This window comes from Ovis aries, chromosome 18, assembly GCF_016772045.2.
Source record: "Ovis aries strain OAR_USU_Benz2616 breed Rambouillet chromosome 18, ARS-UI_Ramb_v3.0, whole genome shotgun sequence".
Taxonomy (NCBI): Eukaryota; Metazoa; Chordata; class Mammalia; order Artiodactyla; family Bovidae; genus Ovis; species Ovis aries.
In genome coordinates, this window is record NC_056071.1 from 41,902,648 (window position 1) to 41,922,404 (window position 19,757).

The 19,757-nt window shown below is 39.7% G+C and overlaps 1 protein-coding gene across 9 annotated transcripts in view; it reads left to right on the forward strand.

The window, feature by feature from the left end:
* Nucleotides 1-19,757, forward strand: part of NPAS3 (neuronal PAS domain protein 3) — a 966,851-nt gene that overhangs the window by 820,727 nt on the left and 126,367 nt on the right. For all 9 annotated transcript variants that reach the window (XM_060401793.1, XM_060401794.1, XM_060401796.1 and 6 more), the window contains one exon: nucleotides 14,764-14,938. In XM_060401793.1, the coding sequence (XP_060257776.1) occupies nucleotides 14,764-14,938 (175 nt within the window). The remainder of the gene's footprint in view (nucleotides 1-14,763; nucleotides 14,939-19,757) is intronic.

Genomic DNA, 19,757 nt, shown 5'->3' on the forward strand with positions numbered 1-19,757 from the left:
TAGAACCCCTACTAGTTATCAGGGATTGTAGCAGTAAATTAGACACATATGGCTTCTGCCTTCAGAAAGCTTACAAGCCAGTGGCTTAATGTACGATTACCTAGAGTGTGTTATACAGAGTGAAGTAGGTCAGAAAGCGAAACAAATGTTACATAGTAACACATATATGTGAAATCTAGAAAAATGGTAAAGGTGATCTTATTTGCAAAGCAGAAATAGAGACCCAGACATAGAGAACAAATGTGTGGATAACCAAGAGTGAAGGCAGGGCGGAGGAATTGGGAGATTGGAATTGACACATATACACCATTCATATTGTGTATAAAATAGATAGCTAATGAGAACATACGGTATAGTGCAGGGAACTCTACTCACTGCTCTATAGTGACCTAAATGGGAAGGAAATCCAAAAAAGAGGGGGTATGTGTATACGTATAACTGATTCACTTTGCTAGAGAGCAGAAACTAACACAACATTAGGAAGCACTATACTCTAATAAAAGTCGCGTTTTTAAAAATATACAGTCATATTCGCTGATCACAAAATATATGCTCTGTGCTTCGTTTGGCACACTGCATGCATGATCTTATTTAATTTTAACAACAGTAATGTGGGTCACCATTATTATCTTTACTATTTGTAGTTAAAGGAAAAGTAGAGTACTTGCTCAAAGGGCTTATAGTTTGGATTCCAGGTCTTCTGCCTCTAGAGTCTGTATTTTTAACCAGTTCTCTCCATTAGGATTACCTAAAAGTAAATATTAGAAACCCTTCTGGAACATAGCCCACTTAGCCTGGACTTTTACCCATAAAACTGGACCTGCCTATCCCAAATAACTAATTAAATGTTTCTAGTCCAAGAAATGCCCTTTGTTTGTCAGGCTGTCCTAGGAGGTGCCTTTTTAAATGTTCAGCAGAAAAAGCAGACATCTCACTCTTAAAAACAAAACTTCATTTCTAAGTGGTATAATTAAAATCAGAACAAGAGACTTACAGTACTTGTGCACAGTCACCCTCAGCCATTAAATAGTGTGGAAGGGCTAGCTGCAAGTTCAACCAGAAAAACACGCCTTACACAATGTTTATCTCATCGCAGGAAACATTATCACTGGAGAGCAATAAAGACTCATAAGTGACTTACAATTGGGATTACCTGGCTTTGTTTTGTGTCCATGATTATGTTGCATTGTTGAGACAATACAGTAAATCCTGAGAGAATGGAAGGGATGGTCAATGGTAGAAACACAAAGACTTCCTCCCAGGTATAAAGGGGCCAAGTGAGCAGCACTAAATGAGAACACCTGAGCATCTTGCCTGGGGGCTTGAGATCACCCCAGCTCTTGCCAGGCAGCTCTCCTGGGGCTCAGAGGAGTTGGGTTGTTCCCCATGGAAGAAATGGATGAGATAAGCAAAGGATATGCAAAATTACAAGAAGGATAGCCTTTCTGTCCTAGAGTCTAAGAGGAAAAATGTTAAAGTAAAAAGAGGGAAAATAAATACCTGGGTGCTAACAAAAAGGGATGCAGTTGGCCCAAGACATTAGTGGTGCCAAAAGGGTGAACTCAGAAAATACATTGCATCCTCTGATGAATTCCTGATTCTCATTGAAAAGAATGGTTCAGAGCTTACCAGTCTCTAGCAGTTAAGTCTACCAGGTCAAAGCCATTTGCATCAGTTGGTTCTCCAGCTCTTACCTGTCATAACTTATTCCTAAACCCTGAAAGATTACCCTTGAAGCTTTCATGTTCTTCACGGATAAAGAGTCACAGTTGAGTCCTCACAAAAGTTGCCCCCAAAATCCTTGAGTCATCTTTGTTTTTATTTTATCATTCGTATTTGTCTTCCTCTTGGTATGGATAGTATGAAATTTTCAGTTTGCAAAAGGATTTAATCAACAGCAAATGTTTTGAATCAGATTAAAACACAAATACTTTAAGAGCTATGTATTTATTCTGTCCTGCTGGGGTTTTTTTCTTGTTTCTGAAGGGCAAGGCAAAGCCGTAGATGCTGTAGTGAATTCTTTGCAACAGTCAGGTATGCTAAGGGTTAATAGGGATAAATGTTTATTTTAAAAATCGGGGGGGGGGGTCTTCCTCAGAGTTTGCCCCCTTCTCCTTGACATATCAAAAATGGGAAATTATCTATGAGACTGTTTTATTTGTCTGTGTTTTCCGGACGGCACATTTACATACTCAGGAAGGCAATCAATATAAGCAAGCCCAGGTCTTCCAGGAGTCCTTAATTACACGTCTAAGAATGCATATGTATTGACATGAAATACTTGTGTTTCTGCAGTGTCCCCCCACCGCCAACCTTTTGAGTTGACATGTGCTGCTAAGACTCTTTGAAAGCAGTAAAATCAAGAGTGTAACAGGCAAATGCACAATGAGTTGTTAAATGTGATGGCAAAATAAAAAATTTTTAAAGCTTCAGTCAGTATGATCAGTTAAAAAAAAAAAAGACAGCCGGCAAACTGTCTATCATGTGATGAAATTTGACAGTAGGGATTATGGCTTTGATGGGCCAGAACAGCTAATAGAAGAAGCTGACATTTTTGAAACCCTGCTAATTAAGGGTTCCTTCCTTAATATTAAAATAAAGTCTTTGTCTGGGTTTTATGGTTGGAGAATCAGGTGTTTTCATTAATATATGCCAGTCAGTCTTAATAAGCTTGGAGGGCAGAGGAAGTTATTATTGAGTGACCTTCTACAAAATAAGCATGTTGCTAAGGGCTCTAACCCTGCCCCGATCAGACTGATGAATCTCATTTCCAATGCAAAAGCTTCACAAGAAATCCAAGTATTCTCTGTGCAATCACAGAAAATAATCCTTGTGTCTCTTGTAATGTCCAGAATTGCCACTTACTATACTACCACTGTACAATGAATATTACAATACATATTATTTTTCTAGCACAATTGTCTACATTTCTGAATTGCCCAGAATAGAAAAACTTATTGTGAAGACACTTGTATTGAAAAGTCAGCTCATTTTAATACTTTTCAAATAGTCATCTACTCTGTTCATGAATTATAATGCTCAGAATACATCTGACAATACTAGCTTTGAAAAAGAGCTATGTCTATATTATTACATATTCATTTTCAAATAGATTTCAAACAGATTTTAAACCATTCATTGAAATTCATTGAAATGATAAATTCACAGTTGGACTTTGATTGACTCTTAATCCAATTTTACTTTTGATAAGTTTTCGCCCCTCTCTTCCCACCCACCCCCAACCTTTCTCAACCAAGATATAGGTTTTGTTCTTCTGTTGGTTTTTAAAGCAAAACTGATGGGGTATGGTAAAACTGATGGGGTATGGTATTGAAGGTTTTGATGACTATATGGAAAGCCTGTCACTGGATTGGCAAATTGAGTTAAAATCAGTAAAGCACCACACCACAGGTGATTTCTTCGGCTAATTTCCAATGTACCAATGCCTCTCATCTGAAAGTCATGTTTATCATAACTGGGCTGTTGAGTCACAACCTAGAGCAAAACTCTGAAAGAGTCTTGCAGTTACTGAGCCATCAGTAGATGACGTGAAAACGTGCATGGGACATCTGTGGTGTTGGGCTTTTGTGGTTGCCCAGCTTTAGCCTAGCTGATCCTCATCTTGAGTCCTTTCTGCCCGTCCTAGAAAGAGAAGCTGGGTAACACCTCTGTGGCTGGATGCAAGATCATGTACAAAGAAAACAAACCTACTAAAGTCTCTTTGGAGAAGGCGAAAGCTAGATTAAAAATTGCAGTTTGTACCATGGGTTTTGTGCTCACCCATGGGAAACAAAAACCCATCCAAATGAGATGAGAATCTTAGACCCAGGGCTTCAATATGTGGGGCAAGAAGTTAATTTAAAGTGTGGCAGTTATCTCAGCCTACATCTATGGGAAAAAACAGTCTCTGAGATGCAGACCTGAGAAGAAAAACAAGATAGGACTTTTCTTATAAGCGATTTATTGAAACTGTTCTTCAGTATTTTTAAAGTATTTTAAAATATTTAGGGACTACCCTTATGGACCAGTGGTTAAGACTCCACTTTCCCAATACAAGGGGCCCAGGTTTGATCCCTGGTCAAGGAACTAGATCCCACATGCTGCAACTAACACTTGGTGCAGCCCAATTAATAATATAAATATTTAATGAACACTAGCATAAATCCACCTCCTTAGGGTCAAAATAAATCACTTAAGAGCTTATTGAGACTTCACCATCCTAGGTTTAACCCGCGAGTAGTGTAGCACACCATCTCTGCCCCGTAAGCTCCAGTGTAGTTAGAACCCTGTTGTGCCTCAGATTGCCCCCATTTTCTCAGCAAAGTCCCTGTCCCTTCTCATTCTATCCATGTGGAGTCAGCATGGGAGTTGTTTTCTCAGACACCTCAGCTCCCAGCCACCTCTGGACCCATCCACACCACTGCTACTATTCAAAATGTACAGAGAGCAAATGATTGATAAATATTTGGTTGACTAAAGTCTTTTAAATTGTAGATTAAATCTAAACATTTGGTCCTTTTATTCTAAAGCCATCCCTCTATTTCTGTTTTTCTTTTTCCTTGCATCTCTCTCCTCTTTAATATCATCTTTGATATTCTGCTACTACTTCTGCTACTCCAGGAATTCTGTGGTTCTAGGGCAGCACTGTCCAATAGAAATAGATTGCAAACTATGTATGTAATTTTAAATTTTCTAGTATTTAGTGGCCATATTTTAAAAAGGAAACACAAACAAGTGGGATTAATTTTAATAGTATAATAATTGTATTTATTCCCATATACTCTAAATATCATTCTAACATGTAATTAATAAGATGTTTTGCTTTATTTTACTTATTGCATCAAGTCTAAAAGCTTCTAATTCAGACTAGCCCCTTCCAGCGACTAGTCATTCAATAGCCACAGGTGGCCACGATACTGGACAACACAGCTCTAGAGAATAGTTATGGTTTAAGTGCTGGGGTGTCTGAAACCCCTGACATAAAATGCCAAATTATGTATATGTTATCATACCATTTGTTTGGTGAAACAGAGCATAGAATTGATCAAATTTTCAAAGCAGTCTACTCTTCCCACCACCCCCAGACTCTCTACTCCAGTGTCTTAAACACAGTGCCACAGTTTAGCCTCTGGAACAACTCATGTCTCTTGACTCATTTCTCTACTTGCCAGTTCTATTTACATTCCCTACTCTAACAAGACTAACTCTCTGTCTGTTATTAAACAGTTGTGAATTTAACTTATTCCTTTAAAATAGCACTTAGAGAATGCTCAGAGTATTGACTTGTTACATAGAAAAGAACCTCAAACACTACCACAGCTGGTAGTTATAATAGCCAAAGTAAGACAGAAGTCCATTAGCCCTTTTGCTTATGGTAATTCACTAGGAATAAACTAGACACTAGACTCACAGTGCCCACATGGCATTCAGGAAGTTCCCAAGATGTGCTAAAACATATCTATAGGAAAGGTTCTAGGAGGGTCAGGAGTTGCTCACAGCATGGAGAATTTTATTTTCCCTTGTTTTCTTCATTGGTTTATTAACTCCAAAATTATTTTCTTGACATGGGCAGAGCATGCACTTTCTCCAGTAGCTAAAATATTTTGGTACAGCTTTTGATTTTCTTGGATGAGATTTTTCAAGACCCTCACAGTGACAAGGAGGAGGAGAGTCATTTATGGAAACTGACATGCACATAATGCTTCAGTCTGAAAAAAGCAAGACGCTAGTTGAACACGATTCTTCTTTTGCTTTCTCTTAAATATAAATTTCTCTTGAGGTGTATGACTGCATTAAATTTGTTAAACTTTTCTCAAATGATATTAATTTTTATTTTTCTCTCAATGGCATCACTTAAACCTTGTGACTTAGCTCCTGTTGATGGTTGATGTAACTAATCTATCACAGGATTTTTGTTCAGTTGCTCAGTCATGTCTGACTCTTTGGGACCCCGTGGACTGCAGCATGCCAGGCTTCTCTGTCCATCACCATCTCCTGGAGCTTGCTCAAACTCATGTCCATTGAGTCAGTGATGCCATCCAACCATCTCGTCCTCTGTTGTCCCCTTCTCCTCTTGCCCTCAATCTTTCCCAGCATCAGGGTCTTTTCCAGTGAGTTGGCTCTTCACATCAGGTGGCCAAAGTATTGGAGCTTCAGCTTCAGCATCAGTCCTTCCAGTGAATATTCAGGGTTGACTATTTTTAGGATTGTCTGGCTTGACCTTCTTGCAGTCCTAGCAACTCTGAAGAGTCTTTTCCAACACCACAGATCAAAAGCATAAGTTCTTCAGTGCTCAGCCCTCTTTATGGTCCAACTCTCACATCCATACATGACTACTGGAAAAACCATAGCTTTGATTATATGTACCTTTGTTGGCAAAGTATCGTAGGATAACCCCTTTAAAAACTATCAAGAATGATTAATTGTATTGTTTGTGTGTGTTTTATTTGGAGAAGAAAATGGCAACCCACTCCAGTATTCTTGCCTGGAGAACTCCATGGACAGAGGAGCCTGGCAGGCCACAATCCATGGGGTTAACAAAGAATCAGACATGACTGAGTGACTAACACATGCTGTGTATATTTTATGCTTGTTACTTGTGTATATTATTATTTGTGTGTTCTAGACAATCTTAAAGTTTTAGTCATATAAACCATATTATTTTAGTGCAACTAGAAAAAAATTAAATAACCTGTATATCTTTCAAAAACCAAATGGAAAAGTCGACCCAGTAATTACTGTTGCTTTCCTTATCCATTTACCTTGTTTTAAAATAAAAGGGCTGTTCAGACTCAGGGAAAGATTCAAATTTCAATTTAAATTTACAAGCATTTTCTACTTTTTCTTTCTCCCATGACCAAAAAAAAGAAAGAAAAAGGTAGATAAAATTCACTCTGAGAATAACAAAAACAAACAAAAATTGAGATATATTGATACTGAAGTCTGGCTATGCATATCATGCCTCTCAGTGTGTATCCAGATTTAAACGACAAATATTGAACCATGTAAAATTTGAGGATAATGGATTAACTATGCTAATATCAAGTATTTTATGTTGATTGCTCTCCTTACCACCAACATAATGAAGAAGCTTTGAAAGTGACATCTTACTATTCATTTGATCTTCAGAGAGGGGAGATTTGACTTCAGTCACTTTTAAGATGGTTAATGCTTCTTTCTTGGCATTATTTCACTTTTTACAATGATGTAACCTCCGATTACATCCTTTTTTCTTTCCAGCACTGTGATAAATAATATAAAGTTGGCCTTTTCTCCCCTACAGACATTTTGAAACTTCAGAACTATAGGAACCTTGCAAAACAAGGCTTTACGATTTCTTGATTTAGTCACTTTCACAAATCCCAGGACTCATGCATGTAATGTAATGCCCCCTCGGTATTACAGCATTCTCTAAGTTCTTTTAACTGGTGTCTCTTATTGAAAGGAAAAGGATATTGACATATTAAAACTATTCTAAAACTAGTGCTTCCATAATCTGAGGTGATGGAGAAATACCTGAACCATGATTACAAGAAAAAATGAAATTCAGCATATAATTTATTTCTTCAACAGAAAAGAAAAAAAAATAGGGGTGGGGGATACTTCAAAGTCTGGATCTATTTTGTACATAGAATACTTCTAGAAGTACTTAAACATGCTCGATTGGATTCCGAGTCTCTGGAATGACCCATCCAACACTTCTGAAAATGTAGCAATTGGTGTTGATTGTTGCCTGATCTATTTAGCTATCGGTAGTGATCGCCACGGCGGCAGAGCTGTTCCAAGTAACATACATTTGAGTCAGTACCTGCCATTTGTTCTTTATTTCTTCTTTTGTTGCATTTCTTCAACAGCCTGCCTTTTCCCCTTTCCTCTCTGAGAACTAAATCCTCTCAAAGTATCTTCTGACACTTGTTAATCAAAGTTCAGAACTGGGTATCCAGTATTCTCTTTGGATACTGTGGCTGCAAATTCTCAGGTCAGGTACTCCAAGGGTTATAGAAAATACAATATAGAAACATAGAAAAAAAGAAAAAGAACTTGGCCTCACTGAGTCCCACAGGAGTTGAAATGTTTATTTCTGAAGATAAAATAAACACATGGTATGGTATCTTTTAGCTCAGATTCTTCTAAGGGAAGGCTCTGTTAACATATCTGTGAGCAGAGAGTGGATTCATTTCTTATTTGATGACACTGGAAGAATTTTTCATTCTGCCTCATCGTTCTGATATAGAATCTTTCTTTCTTCTTGTTCTACTAATTTATACACGTATTTCTGTAACAGACCCAATGCTTTTATGTGTTTTTCTTCAGATAAGTCAGCAAATACATAGAATGAGACAGAGCTGTAAAGAACATCAAGTTTCTGTCAAAACAGTTCATAAATATTCAGTAGAGTTTCTGCAACACGTAAGAAGTTATGAAGATGGCATTAAGATACCAGTAAATCCTAAGAAAACCTATGCTAATCAAGCTATCACATCTTATTATATTTTATTCTTTTATCACTTTGTTATCTCTCAATAATATAAATGTGACCCCCCCAAAAAAAGAAGCCCTACAAATCCTAATTTGCTGAGGCAAGATAGAATTCCTGTCTTGTCCTGGGTCAGGATTTTCTAACCATGATCTCAGAGTCTCCTGGCAGTTATGTTTCCAAACCACTTGCCGCTAACACAGTCCCCTCTCAGGCACGGCTTTCTATCCAAATACAGCAGGTGTCCTCTGTGGAAACAGGCCTGGCTGCAAAAGGACTCCTGATAAAGGGCTTAAGCAGTAGTACCCTTGAGTCCCCTCAGTAATCTTAATGCCCTCAAGAAATCTACCCCCAAAAAGTATCATCTTCCAAATGACCTAAGAAATTCCACCTTAAACGGCAGATTTGATGACCTTTTTTACATGCTAAGAATGAACTTTGTATAATTCCTAAGACTGAAATATATTGAAAGAAAGAAATCAGTTTTATCATCTTGCTTTATCAAAGTACCTATCCTCTTAAGTTATTCCAATATGAAGATGACTAGCAGTATTGCTGCCTGCTCCTCATTTGTGGCAAACCCTTTCAATCAAAGGAGTTATGAATTCACTGATTTGCACTGTTGGTACATTGCTGTAGTTAAAAAGTATTTGCTCACCCCAGGGGGCCAGGCAAAGGCTATTGATTTGCTTGCTTGATGTAGGAAAAAGACAAATTAGTCCCCTATCCTATCCACCAGCAGGGGGACAATGACCCGACCTGGAAAAGTCAACACAAACCACTGTATAATATATTTACTTTTTTTTTTTTTCCAGGAAACTTCAGAGGTACCAAATCAACTGTGTCTAGTGTGCAAACTGCATGCAAGCTAATAGAATGTGAAACAAATTTGAGGAAGGCCAGGTGGTTTAGCTTGATTATACCCTTGTGTGTGATGGCGCTAGTAGCTATGGCTTATCCTGGAGGAACTTTGGTAGCTTTGAGTAGGGAAAGGCAGAGAGAAAGGAGTTGCAACAGAGCTGTTTCTGGATATGACTGCTTATTACTCATCACCTATCTCCAGCCCCATATACAATCTCAGCTGTCTTCTAACACACTAAGCAAACGGAGAGGAGTTTTTATTTTAGAGTCACTCAGCTAGGTGGACCAAGTGAGCAAATTCTCTTCTTGTGCTAGGGCAACAATTCCATTTTGCATGGATCTGTGCCTTAAGTTTAGTAAACAGAATATGTTTGCTCATTTTTTTATATTACCATATAAAATGACTGAATTTACTATAAAATGAAGAGGTTCTCACGTTTGTACCAACCAGAAGAACACAGTATTTTGGGGAAAATGCTATACCATTCCATTATGTAGGTCAGAATATAGATCAAAGAAAAGACCAATAACCAGTTTAAAGTGGAATTTCTCAATTTCTACTATCAGTGATTTGAAGAGATAATTAAGAAATAATAATTTTTATGAAAGTTTGTGAAAAGTCAGATAAGGAACAAATGAGCTAGCCAACTAACCACAGTTCTGTCATAGACAGGGGAAAAAATTATAAAAGATGACCTTATTATCTTTCAAAGTTCCTTGAAACCTGCTCTTTCTCAGCACTTATAAAATCCTATTGTCATAAGTCAGAAAAAGAAAAACAAATATAGTATATTAAAGTACATATATGGAATCTAGAAAAACGGTACTGATGAGCCTATCTATAGGGAAGGAATGGGGACTCAGACATAGGAAATGAACTCATGGTCACAGCTGGTGAAGGAGAGGATGGGATGAATCGGGAAAGTAGCATTGACATACACACCTCATGTGCGCTAAGTCATTTCAGTCGTGTCCAACTCTTTGCGACCCCATGAACTGTAGCCTGCCGGGTTCCTCTGTCTATGGGATTCTCTGGGCAAGAAAACTGGAGTGGATTGCCATGCCCTCCTCCAGGGGATCTTCCCAACCCAGGGATCAAACCCATGTCTCCTGCACTGCAGGCAGATTCCTTACCACTGAGCCACCAGGGAAGCCCCATATACATGCTACTATCTGTAAAATACACAGCTAGTGGGAAGCTACTTTAAGGGAGCCCAGCATGGCGCGCTGTAATGACCTAGAGGGGGTGGGATGGAGGGAGTTGGAGGGACACTCAAGAGGGAGAGGAGATATATATATAGTTATGTCTGATTCACATTGTTGTACAGCAGAAACCAACACATTGTAAAACAATTATCCTCCAATAATTTGTTTTTTAATGTAAAGAAAAAAATCCTATCTTTAGCTAAACTCAGTTGACTTCTACAGAAAAAGTTATAGGTCTCAATATGTATGCCAATAATTTGGAGGGAAAGAGTATATTTGGATGCTATATTGTAATTCACTTTAGAATAGAAAATGTTATAATAATAATACCAGAAATAATAAAAGGAACCAACCTAAACTTGTCCAAATCAAGCACAAATATAGCAAATTTTTAAAGCCTAAATATCCATCTTTTATTCATTCAGCAAACATTTGTGATTGACCACTAGTCCCAGTTGTCAGTGGGCAAAAATTTTGAAGAGTTGGTAACTGGAAATCTGGAGTACCTAACTATAGTAATATAGGATAGAAGCCTTGTTAATTTTTTTCTGCTTCAAGCACACAACAAAGTAATGTCTACTCATCAAGTAAAAAATCCCTAGTCTTAGTTTCTACAGTCTATTTTGAGGCACATAATTTAGTGGCAGGTGAGTTCCAAGTCCATCTTACCAAGGCAATCTTCATAAGAGAGAGTAACAAGTCACACAGGGTTTAGTTTTTTAAAAAAAAAAAACAAAAAAAAAAAAAATGAGTGATCCAGTAAGGGTTTATATAGCCTGCCCACTAAACACCTGGGTAAACTTGAATAAGCATTTCAGCTTCTCAAAACTGGGAAGTTTTCCCCTATTAAATAAGGGAGGTATCAGTAGATTTAGATGTCTTTCAGGTCTCTTCCAGCCCCCTAACGTCTAATTAAGTGAAGTGGAAACACTATGAGAAATGTTGAAAGTGATGGACAAATGTGATGATAACGATGACTCAAGGCCTATATATAAGTAGACTTCCGCCTATCCCCACGTCTACTTCAGTTTAGTACACCTGCCCTCATGCCTTCTTTTGGCCCAAGAGTCCGATGGCAGAGCATCCTTAGCCCAGGGGATTGCCAGTCTGTTTGCTCTCAGCCTCCTCCCTCCACGGCACCCAGTGTTTTCCCCTGAACAAAAGTGTTCTCTCCTAAATGAACGGCTACAGGACAGAGGAGCTCAGTTGTCCCTGCTCAGCCGCTCTGACTGCAGAGGTGCTACCAGAGAAGCGATAGGTTGAGTCAAGCCACCTTTAACCAATGACTGGCCTTTTGTATATTCTAATTCTTCTTCTGTCAAATAGGAACCATCATATCAGTTCAACAGATTGTTATGAGAATTAGTCAGAGAAAGTATGAAAGGTAGTGGTAGGTAGTTGCTAACCTTGTTATTGCTATAGTCAAGGCTCAGAGCACACTGTCTGTACCCTCTGCTGAATAGAGATGTTCCAAAGTGACCACGCAAACCCTAAACAAGTCCTCATCACAGCTGCACAGGAATATATGTGCCTGCCATCCATTCTCATCCACCAAACAGCAGCAACAAGAGCAGGCATTTGGTAGTGCTTATTTATCCCACAAGGCAATCTCCTCTGCGTGGTTTCATCGGATTTTCGAATTTAGGCTGTGAGGCAGGTAGTGTAAGTCTTGTTTCTATCCCAGAGCTCACGCCACTGCGTTGCACCATTCCACAGTGGTGCCATCCGTGTGGAATACAATGTGAGTGGTACTTCCCTTTCCCCAGAGTCCTGCAGAGCAGCAAGACTGCCACTTGCAGAATAGGAAACTGAAGCTCAGAGAGGTTAAGTGAGTTGTCTGAGGTCACACAGCAGAGGAGGAAAAGATTCTGATCTCCAAGTCAATTTATAACTCCAGCTATTTTATGCTTTCCCCTATACTGTGTGGCCTTTATCACTGTCCATTCATGAAGACTATGACAGGGTCAGACTTCTCTACCAAGATACCCCAAAGCATCATATAGGAAGGAGGGACTGGCACTGAGAATGTGACCCTGTCACAGACCTCGAGAAACCGAAGGAGGGTCTTCCCTGTGCCATAACGGACCACTACCCACTGTGACTCAGTCTGGTTCTGGATGTGCTATGCTCGGGACATCATTTTGTGGAAAGAAAGCAACTGCACGTCTAAGTAAACCACGCTGTGGAGACAGCGGGCTGTGCTTCCTCACCATATGACTGGCTCCCATGAATATTCAAGACCCAGCGCCCCTAAAAAAAATCCATTACATCTCCCACCTGTGTTGTCATCTTATCACAATCTGGTCTATGCCAACAGGCACACTGTGGTATTAAAGAAGGAATCAGAGTTTGAGAAAAGTGACAGAAATAGTTATTCAAGTGCTGCGATTGGACGCCATGCAAAATGAGAGTGACTTCCTCGAACTCGCTAATCCCCAAACAAAATCACCATCAAGAAATATTAAAGCACACATTTTATTAGTTTCATTTAATTTCTTAATTGCTCAAAGTCAGTTTACCCATTTATTGCTGTGTGAAATGCTTAGAGGCAAGGCGCACATTAAAGGGATTATTTCCATGTAATCCCTCCCTCCCAGAGGGTAGGAACCGCTCACTTATGAATCCTGATTTATGCTCTGTAACAGTATCAAAATGGAGGGAATCGTTATTGTAAAATGATAGAGTCAGGAGTCGGGTAATACAGGAGAGTGTAATTTAATAGCAAAGAGAAAGTACCTCATTTTCGGTAAAAGTTATATGCGCCTGTTTCAGGAATAGCTATTAACCAAACTGAATTTAGCCTCCCATTTTTCTGGCTCTACTTCTGTTAGTTGATAGATGTTGAAGATGTGTCGACTGTTAAGATTTTAATCAGATGGTGTCTGGGAGTTCGATGTGATCATTTTACCAGGGCTTGGAGTTCTGGGGATAATAATTGCTCTGAACATTCCGCTCTCTGTGACAATATGCCCACCACCAGCACAGTCTTCCTTTTTGGCAGGAAAAAGAGGGCAGGCACTCAGGGGGAATTTGGAAGGATGCTGCAAATGATCCAGGAAAGGCGAGTGAGGTAGGAAACAGTCTAGGTAAACATCCACCAAGAAACTAGCGACAGTGTGAACTTCTGGCAGTTTCTGTGGTGCATCATAGCTGGCCTGAGACCATTAAACTCCAGAGGAATGGGAAAGCCATTAGTGACCCGGGAAGAGCTTTTTCTTGTTCTGCTGCTAACATCTCTTGCTGTCACAGTACCTATAACCAGCTACATCATTTTAAGACCATTATTGCTATTCTTGGAAAGAAGTAAGAGTGATAGCATCAGAAGGGTACAGAGGTAAGGCCAGTCCTTACCAGCGACTTCTGCCCCCCTTAGACAGCACATACCCCAGACAGCACTGCGGTGAGCAGGGTGCTTCCATTCCAGGCTGGCCCTCTTCCAATCTTTGATATTCATTCTCTACCTTTCATGTCAGCCTCCTACAAAGAGTATACAAAATAAAACTTTTTCTTTAAAGCCCTCAAGGAGATTTGTACCATGTATTTTATTAGACTGAAGGCAAAACACGCTGATAACAGCAGAAGAAAAAAAATGGCTGCTTCAGACCCCAGCTGACCTCTTTTGCATGGAAAATTCTCCATATGATTACAGAGCTAATGAGTAATATTTAATGAAAACATTAGGCCTTTGCATATATTTGTAAGCAGCACTTCTTCCATTTAAATTTACATAGAAATAAGCCAATGTGTATAAATATGCATCCTGGAACTCTGTGTATTTTAAGGAAAATCCTCTTTGGCTATCTCTGGCTGTTTCTATACAAAGCTCAAACTTTTCAATAAGAAAACAGTGGAATTCAGTCAGTCATCCGGTTGACACCAAACACGCAAGTATTTGGTGGTGTGTGAGTAAAACAGCTGAACTCAGGCAGACTCATCCTCATTTCACAGAATATTTTGGCTTTATGCAAACAACAGTGTATGAGAAAAAACTGGGCTAAACATGCTAAATAAATATGTGTGGGGGTAAAAAACAATAACAACAACAACTTTCAATTTCAAGAATCCTTAAGCATGTGAGGGTAAAGACTCAGGACAAGAATCGTTTCTGGAGGCTTCATAGAGTTCCTTTCCTGCTCAGAGGCTGAATCGCAGTGGGGGCTGGATTTGAAAATGAAAAGCCTGTGACAACTTTCTTCTCCCCTCTTCTCCTTCCCCTCTAGGTGGAGCTGACAGGCAGCAGTGTCTTTGACTATGTCCACCCCGGGGACCACGTGGAGATGGCAGAGCAGCTGGGCATGAAGCTCCCGCCTGGGCGGGGTCTCCTCTCACAGGGTACCGCTGAAGATGGAGCCAGCTCAGCATCTTCCTCCTCCCAGTCGGAGACCCCCGAGCCAGGTGGGACTCGCAATCCCAACATGAGGGTTGGTGGGCAGGACCTTTGCCAATGATTGCACTCAAGTTGCCAGTGTGAAGAGACTACAAATAGGTCTAATGGTATTTAACAATTCCATGCAGCTTTCTGTCCTGGGCGGTAATTAAGTAAGGAAGAGATTTGAAAATAAGAAGACATTTTAATAAGTATAATCCAGAGATCTAATTTCAGGTGAACAAAATGCACAGAAGGTACCAGTTCCTTTAGATTCTTTTTCAAATTAATGGAGGGAAAAGGTTCAGATTTGGAAAGCCCTCTGCCTTTCATTGTTGCCATGGCTAAATGTAATGCATTTATTTATTATTTAGCAAAATCGATGGCAAAGACTTTTGAATATTAGCTTGTGGAGAATTAAAGGTATTAGGGGCTTGCAGAAATCTCAGTTTCTTTTTCTTTTTTTTTTTAAACATCAGAAGGTACTTGAAAGATGTGAACAGATAAATTAAGGCTAAAAAGAAAACAGAAATGGCTACATTTTAAACTGCCTTTCCACCCTCAGTATTTAATTAGATCAATTGTATAGAGGAATGAACAGAGGTGACATTCCTCATTGGGATTCCTTCCAGGACTCTTATAGACTTTGCATTCAGAATGTTCCCATTTTCATTGTGTTGTACTGATGATAATTTAAGTATTAGGGGAAAATCCATTTATAAATTAAACAAAATGACTTGATATCCATCAGTCCCCTAGTTCATCAAGCTGTTCAAACACGGGGAAGATTGGCTGGTCGGCCTGGGTCTTCCGAGAGCGCTGGTAATTAGATCTGCGAAGGATTTATTCTTTGCTGATTGGGGCTTTAAATTAATTGAAGTTCCACATTTGTGGTTTTGTCCTTTTTGTACTTTTTTAGAGGAGATATTTCATATTCTTGTGTGGTGGAGTGCTTGGCCAAGCAGCAGTGGTTTAAATGTTAATTTTTCTCATGAGAAGTTTAAGATTTTTAATGAATCAAGGCCTGATTTGAAGTGCAAAGTTTTATTTGCTTACTTAGGAAATTATTTTTGCCCTCTAAAGATGTTTGTGCTTTGCTTGATATGTTGTTTTAAAACAGATTCACAAAACAAAAGCATTTTGTGAAAGAGAAAAAGGAAAAAAGAAAAAAAAAACCCTACCTTTGGATTAACCTTAAAATAACTCTACACACTTCCAAGAAAATAATTTGATCTGCTTAGAAATAATCACAGCATGTTTGCTCACACAGAAGGGAAAATATATGTTTACCTCTCTGGGAAATATGTTAAGTCCTTCTAGAATCAATGTGTGTTTCCCCGTTTAAGTTAACTGAAGCTTCTAGGGCATTATTTTCTAGCTTTTGAATGGGGATCATTCCTTCTCCAGTGAGTCCCATCCATGAGAAAAGAATATTTAAGACTGCTCCTTACCATTTAAAGATAAAAATAATTTTGTTCCAGAGGTCAAGGGAGTCCTATACTCTTGTCCCATACCTCACTGATTTCACTGTAGACAATGTCAGTGAGATCACTGGGCCTGCTTTTCAGTCATTAGAATGTTCATATCTGGGTATATTTGAGAAGCAGTACATGAAAATAGTTTTCTACTCCATTCTGGAGTTACACTGGGAAACCAGGGTTGATCATGACTCTTAAAACACTCAGTATGTAAGAAATCAAGTTTGTAAACCTCAGTATGAACAAAGACCTTGAAAAAGTGGGCTTTGTTTCCCTGAATCACAAAGCCTCAAGTTAACAAGAGTCTTCAACAGTCCTTTAATCCAACCTCCAAGTTATGCAACCATCCTTTCCAGCAAAACCAACAGATGCTCTTCTAATCTCTGCTGAAACTCATTCCTAACAAGAATCTATGGAACATATAAGGCTTCCCACTCCATTGGTGAGCAGCTCTGATAGAAAGTTATTCCTAATATGGAGCCAACCTGCTGCTGCTGCTGCTGCTGCTGCTGCTGCTGCTAAGTCTCTTCAGTCGTGTCCGACTCTGTGCGACCCCATAGACAGCAGCCCACCAGGCTCCCCCGTCCCTGGGATTTTCCAGGCAAGAGTGCTGGAGTGGGTTGCCATGTCCTTCTCCAATGCATGAAAGTGAAGAGTGAAAGGGAAGTCGCTCAGTCGTGTCCGACTCCTAGCGACCCCATGGACTGCAGCCCACCAGGCTCCTCCGCCCATGGGATTTTCCAGGCAAGAGCACTGGAGTGGGTGCCATCGTCTCCTCCGCTGGAGTGGGTTGCTATTTCCTTCTCCAATGCATGAAAGTGAAAAGTGAAAGTGAAGATGCTCAGTCGTCTCCGACTCTTCGCGACTGCATGGACTGCAGCCCACCAGGCTCCTCCACCCCTGGGATTTTCCAGGCAAGAGCACTGGAGTGGCTGCCATCGCCTTCTCCGGCTTTGCTGCAATTTTCCTACCCTGCCCCCACCCACCCCAGGTCTGCCCTCTGGGACATTTCAGATTGACACCTTCCTCCCCTTCAGAGCCTCTCAAATATACAAAGTCAGGTTCAGCAAATTCTTCCTCCCTCCTTCCTACTCCTTTTCAAGTCAAACTGCCCTCATTCTGCAAGCATTATTTAATGGCATGGTACTAAGACTCTCACCATCCTAGCCATCCTCCTGGCTGTGCTTCCATTAGTTGGTGGCCCTCTAAAAACAGGGTTCTGAGAGCTGAGTGAAGCCTCTAGATGTATTGTGACCAGTACAAAGCAAAGGAACTGTCCCCTTTCTCAGTTTAGGCTACTGTACTGTTATTCAGTCCAGGGTTGAGGTAGGTTCTTTTGGCAGCCAGATCCCACTGTTGATTCATATTGAACTTGATGTCTTCCCTAAACACATGTTAAGGGTGACTTGTCCCTTAAAAGAGAAGGGGGAAAAAAAATCCACAGCCTACTAGGAAATCCAAAATTAGAGTCAAATCAAACTGGTTTAAGATTAAATATGAAAACTCTGATAAACCCCATGCCTGCTGAAGCACTAGGATGTGCTTCAGTCTCACTTAGTTCAGTTCAGTAGCTCAGTCGTGACCGACTCTTTGCGACCCCATGAATCGCAGCACGCCAGGCCTCCCTGTCCATCACCAACTCCCAGAGTTCACTCGGACTCACGTCCATCGAGTCCGTGATGCCATCCAGCCATCTCATCCTCTGTCGTCCCCTTCTCCTCCTGCCCCCAATCCCTCCCAGCATCAGACTCTTTTCCAATGAGTCAACTCTTTGCATGAGGTGGCCAAAGTACTGGAGTTTCAGCTTCAGCATCATTCCCTCCAAAGAAATCCCAGGGCTGATCTCCTTCAGTCTCACTTAGCATCCTTTAATTCTGGCTATCAGAAAAATAACTAACTCCTTTAAAGTGACTCTGTCAGTTATCCTTAAAGTGTAACTGAAAATTTACCTGGGTTTCTTCCCCTCCCCACCCCCAGCCACCCTAACAGATATAATGGAAAACCCTGCTTTGGACATTGCTTAACAACTTGGGCTTGTTAGCAACAATCTCATAGGAACTGTCTCTTCCTTGCTGAAAAGTGTATTTCTCACCATTAGAGAATGTTAAACTGGCTTTGCTTTAAAATTCTCTAGTGTCGGTTATTTGCAATCTTTGGCTTAAAAAGGCAATTAGATAGACTGCTCAAATACTGAAAGGCAGTGTAGGATGCTACCTTTAACTAAATATCTTCACTAGCGCAGATCATTGCTCCAGGGGAATTACTTTAAAAGTCCATGTCAGGCACTACATCCCAAAGCTGCTTATGTTTCTTAAAAGCTGAAAGAATTTTAACAAGATTTTCTAATTCTTAATAACACCAAAGAACAGTTTTGAAGACTGTTGTTCACTACATCATAATCTTTTCAACTCTGATAAAACACTGATTCTTGCTTAAATGGTAGTGTAATTTGGTTGGAAAATGGATATCAATATGTGGTGATTATGAAAATGAAGGGACTAGTAGGTATGGAATTTTTCAGGAGCCCTGATGTGTTCAGTGTAGCATTACTAAGTGACTGAAATCTAAATAACATTTGGCATTATAATAAAAAGGAAATAAGTGACTAAACCAGCCTAAGAGGCAGTGATCCTGTGCCATAATAGGAATTCTATTTCTTTGAACTGCCAGTCCTGTGATTGTCTTGTCTTAAAGTAATCTTAAGATAATGAGGATAAAAAAAAAAAAATCTGTTGATGGGACAGCAAACAAAAATAAATATTTTATATGTATGCACATTCATTAATAGTTTAATATGCTATAAATATGATATTTCTTTTAGGGAAATTTTAAGGCAGGCAGAAGAGAAATAAACAAGTGTCTACTTTAAAAAGTTCTAGGGTGCCTCTTTAAGGCTTCATCCAAGCATTCCTGAAGGGCTTGCTCTGTCCTGTCCACAGCCTTTTCTCTGCTCCTGTGGGGTTTGGGGTAGTGGGGGTGGAGGGGGGCTGGGAAGAACTTCCGGAACATGAGGCTTGCATGGCTCAGTCTGCTTTTGTAGTTCTGTTTGTATCTTTTCATCACTCTTAACAATTAGCTATAATCCTGGCATTATGAACCTTATCCTTTTTTAAAAAAAATAAATTTCAGTGTCACATATTTTATATGCTTAATAGACAGAAAAGCAGCTCTTTCAAGAAATCCTGGAGGTACTTGAAAAATCTCCCTGTTTGGAAAGCAAAGAGTTTCTATTCCTTAGGTCGGGCCATCAAATTGTTGTGTTTTACTCCCTCCTTTTTCTTATTAAAATACCTTGGTATTTTTCCAGTTATAAAATTCATGCCCATTGTGAAAAAGTTCCGAGAATGCAGACAACAAAGAATAAAGACCT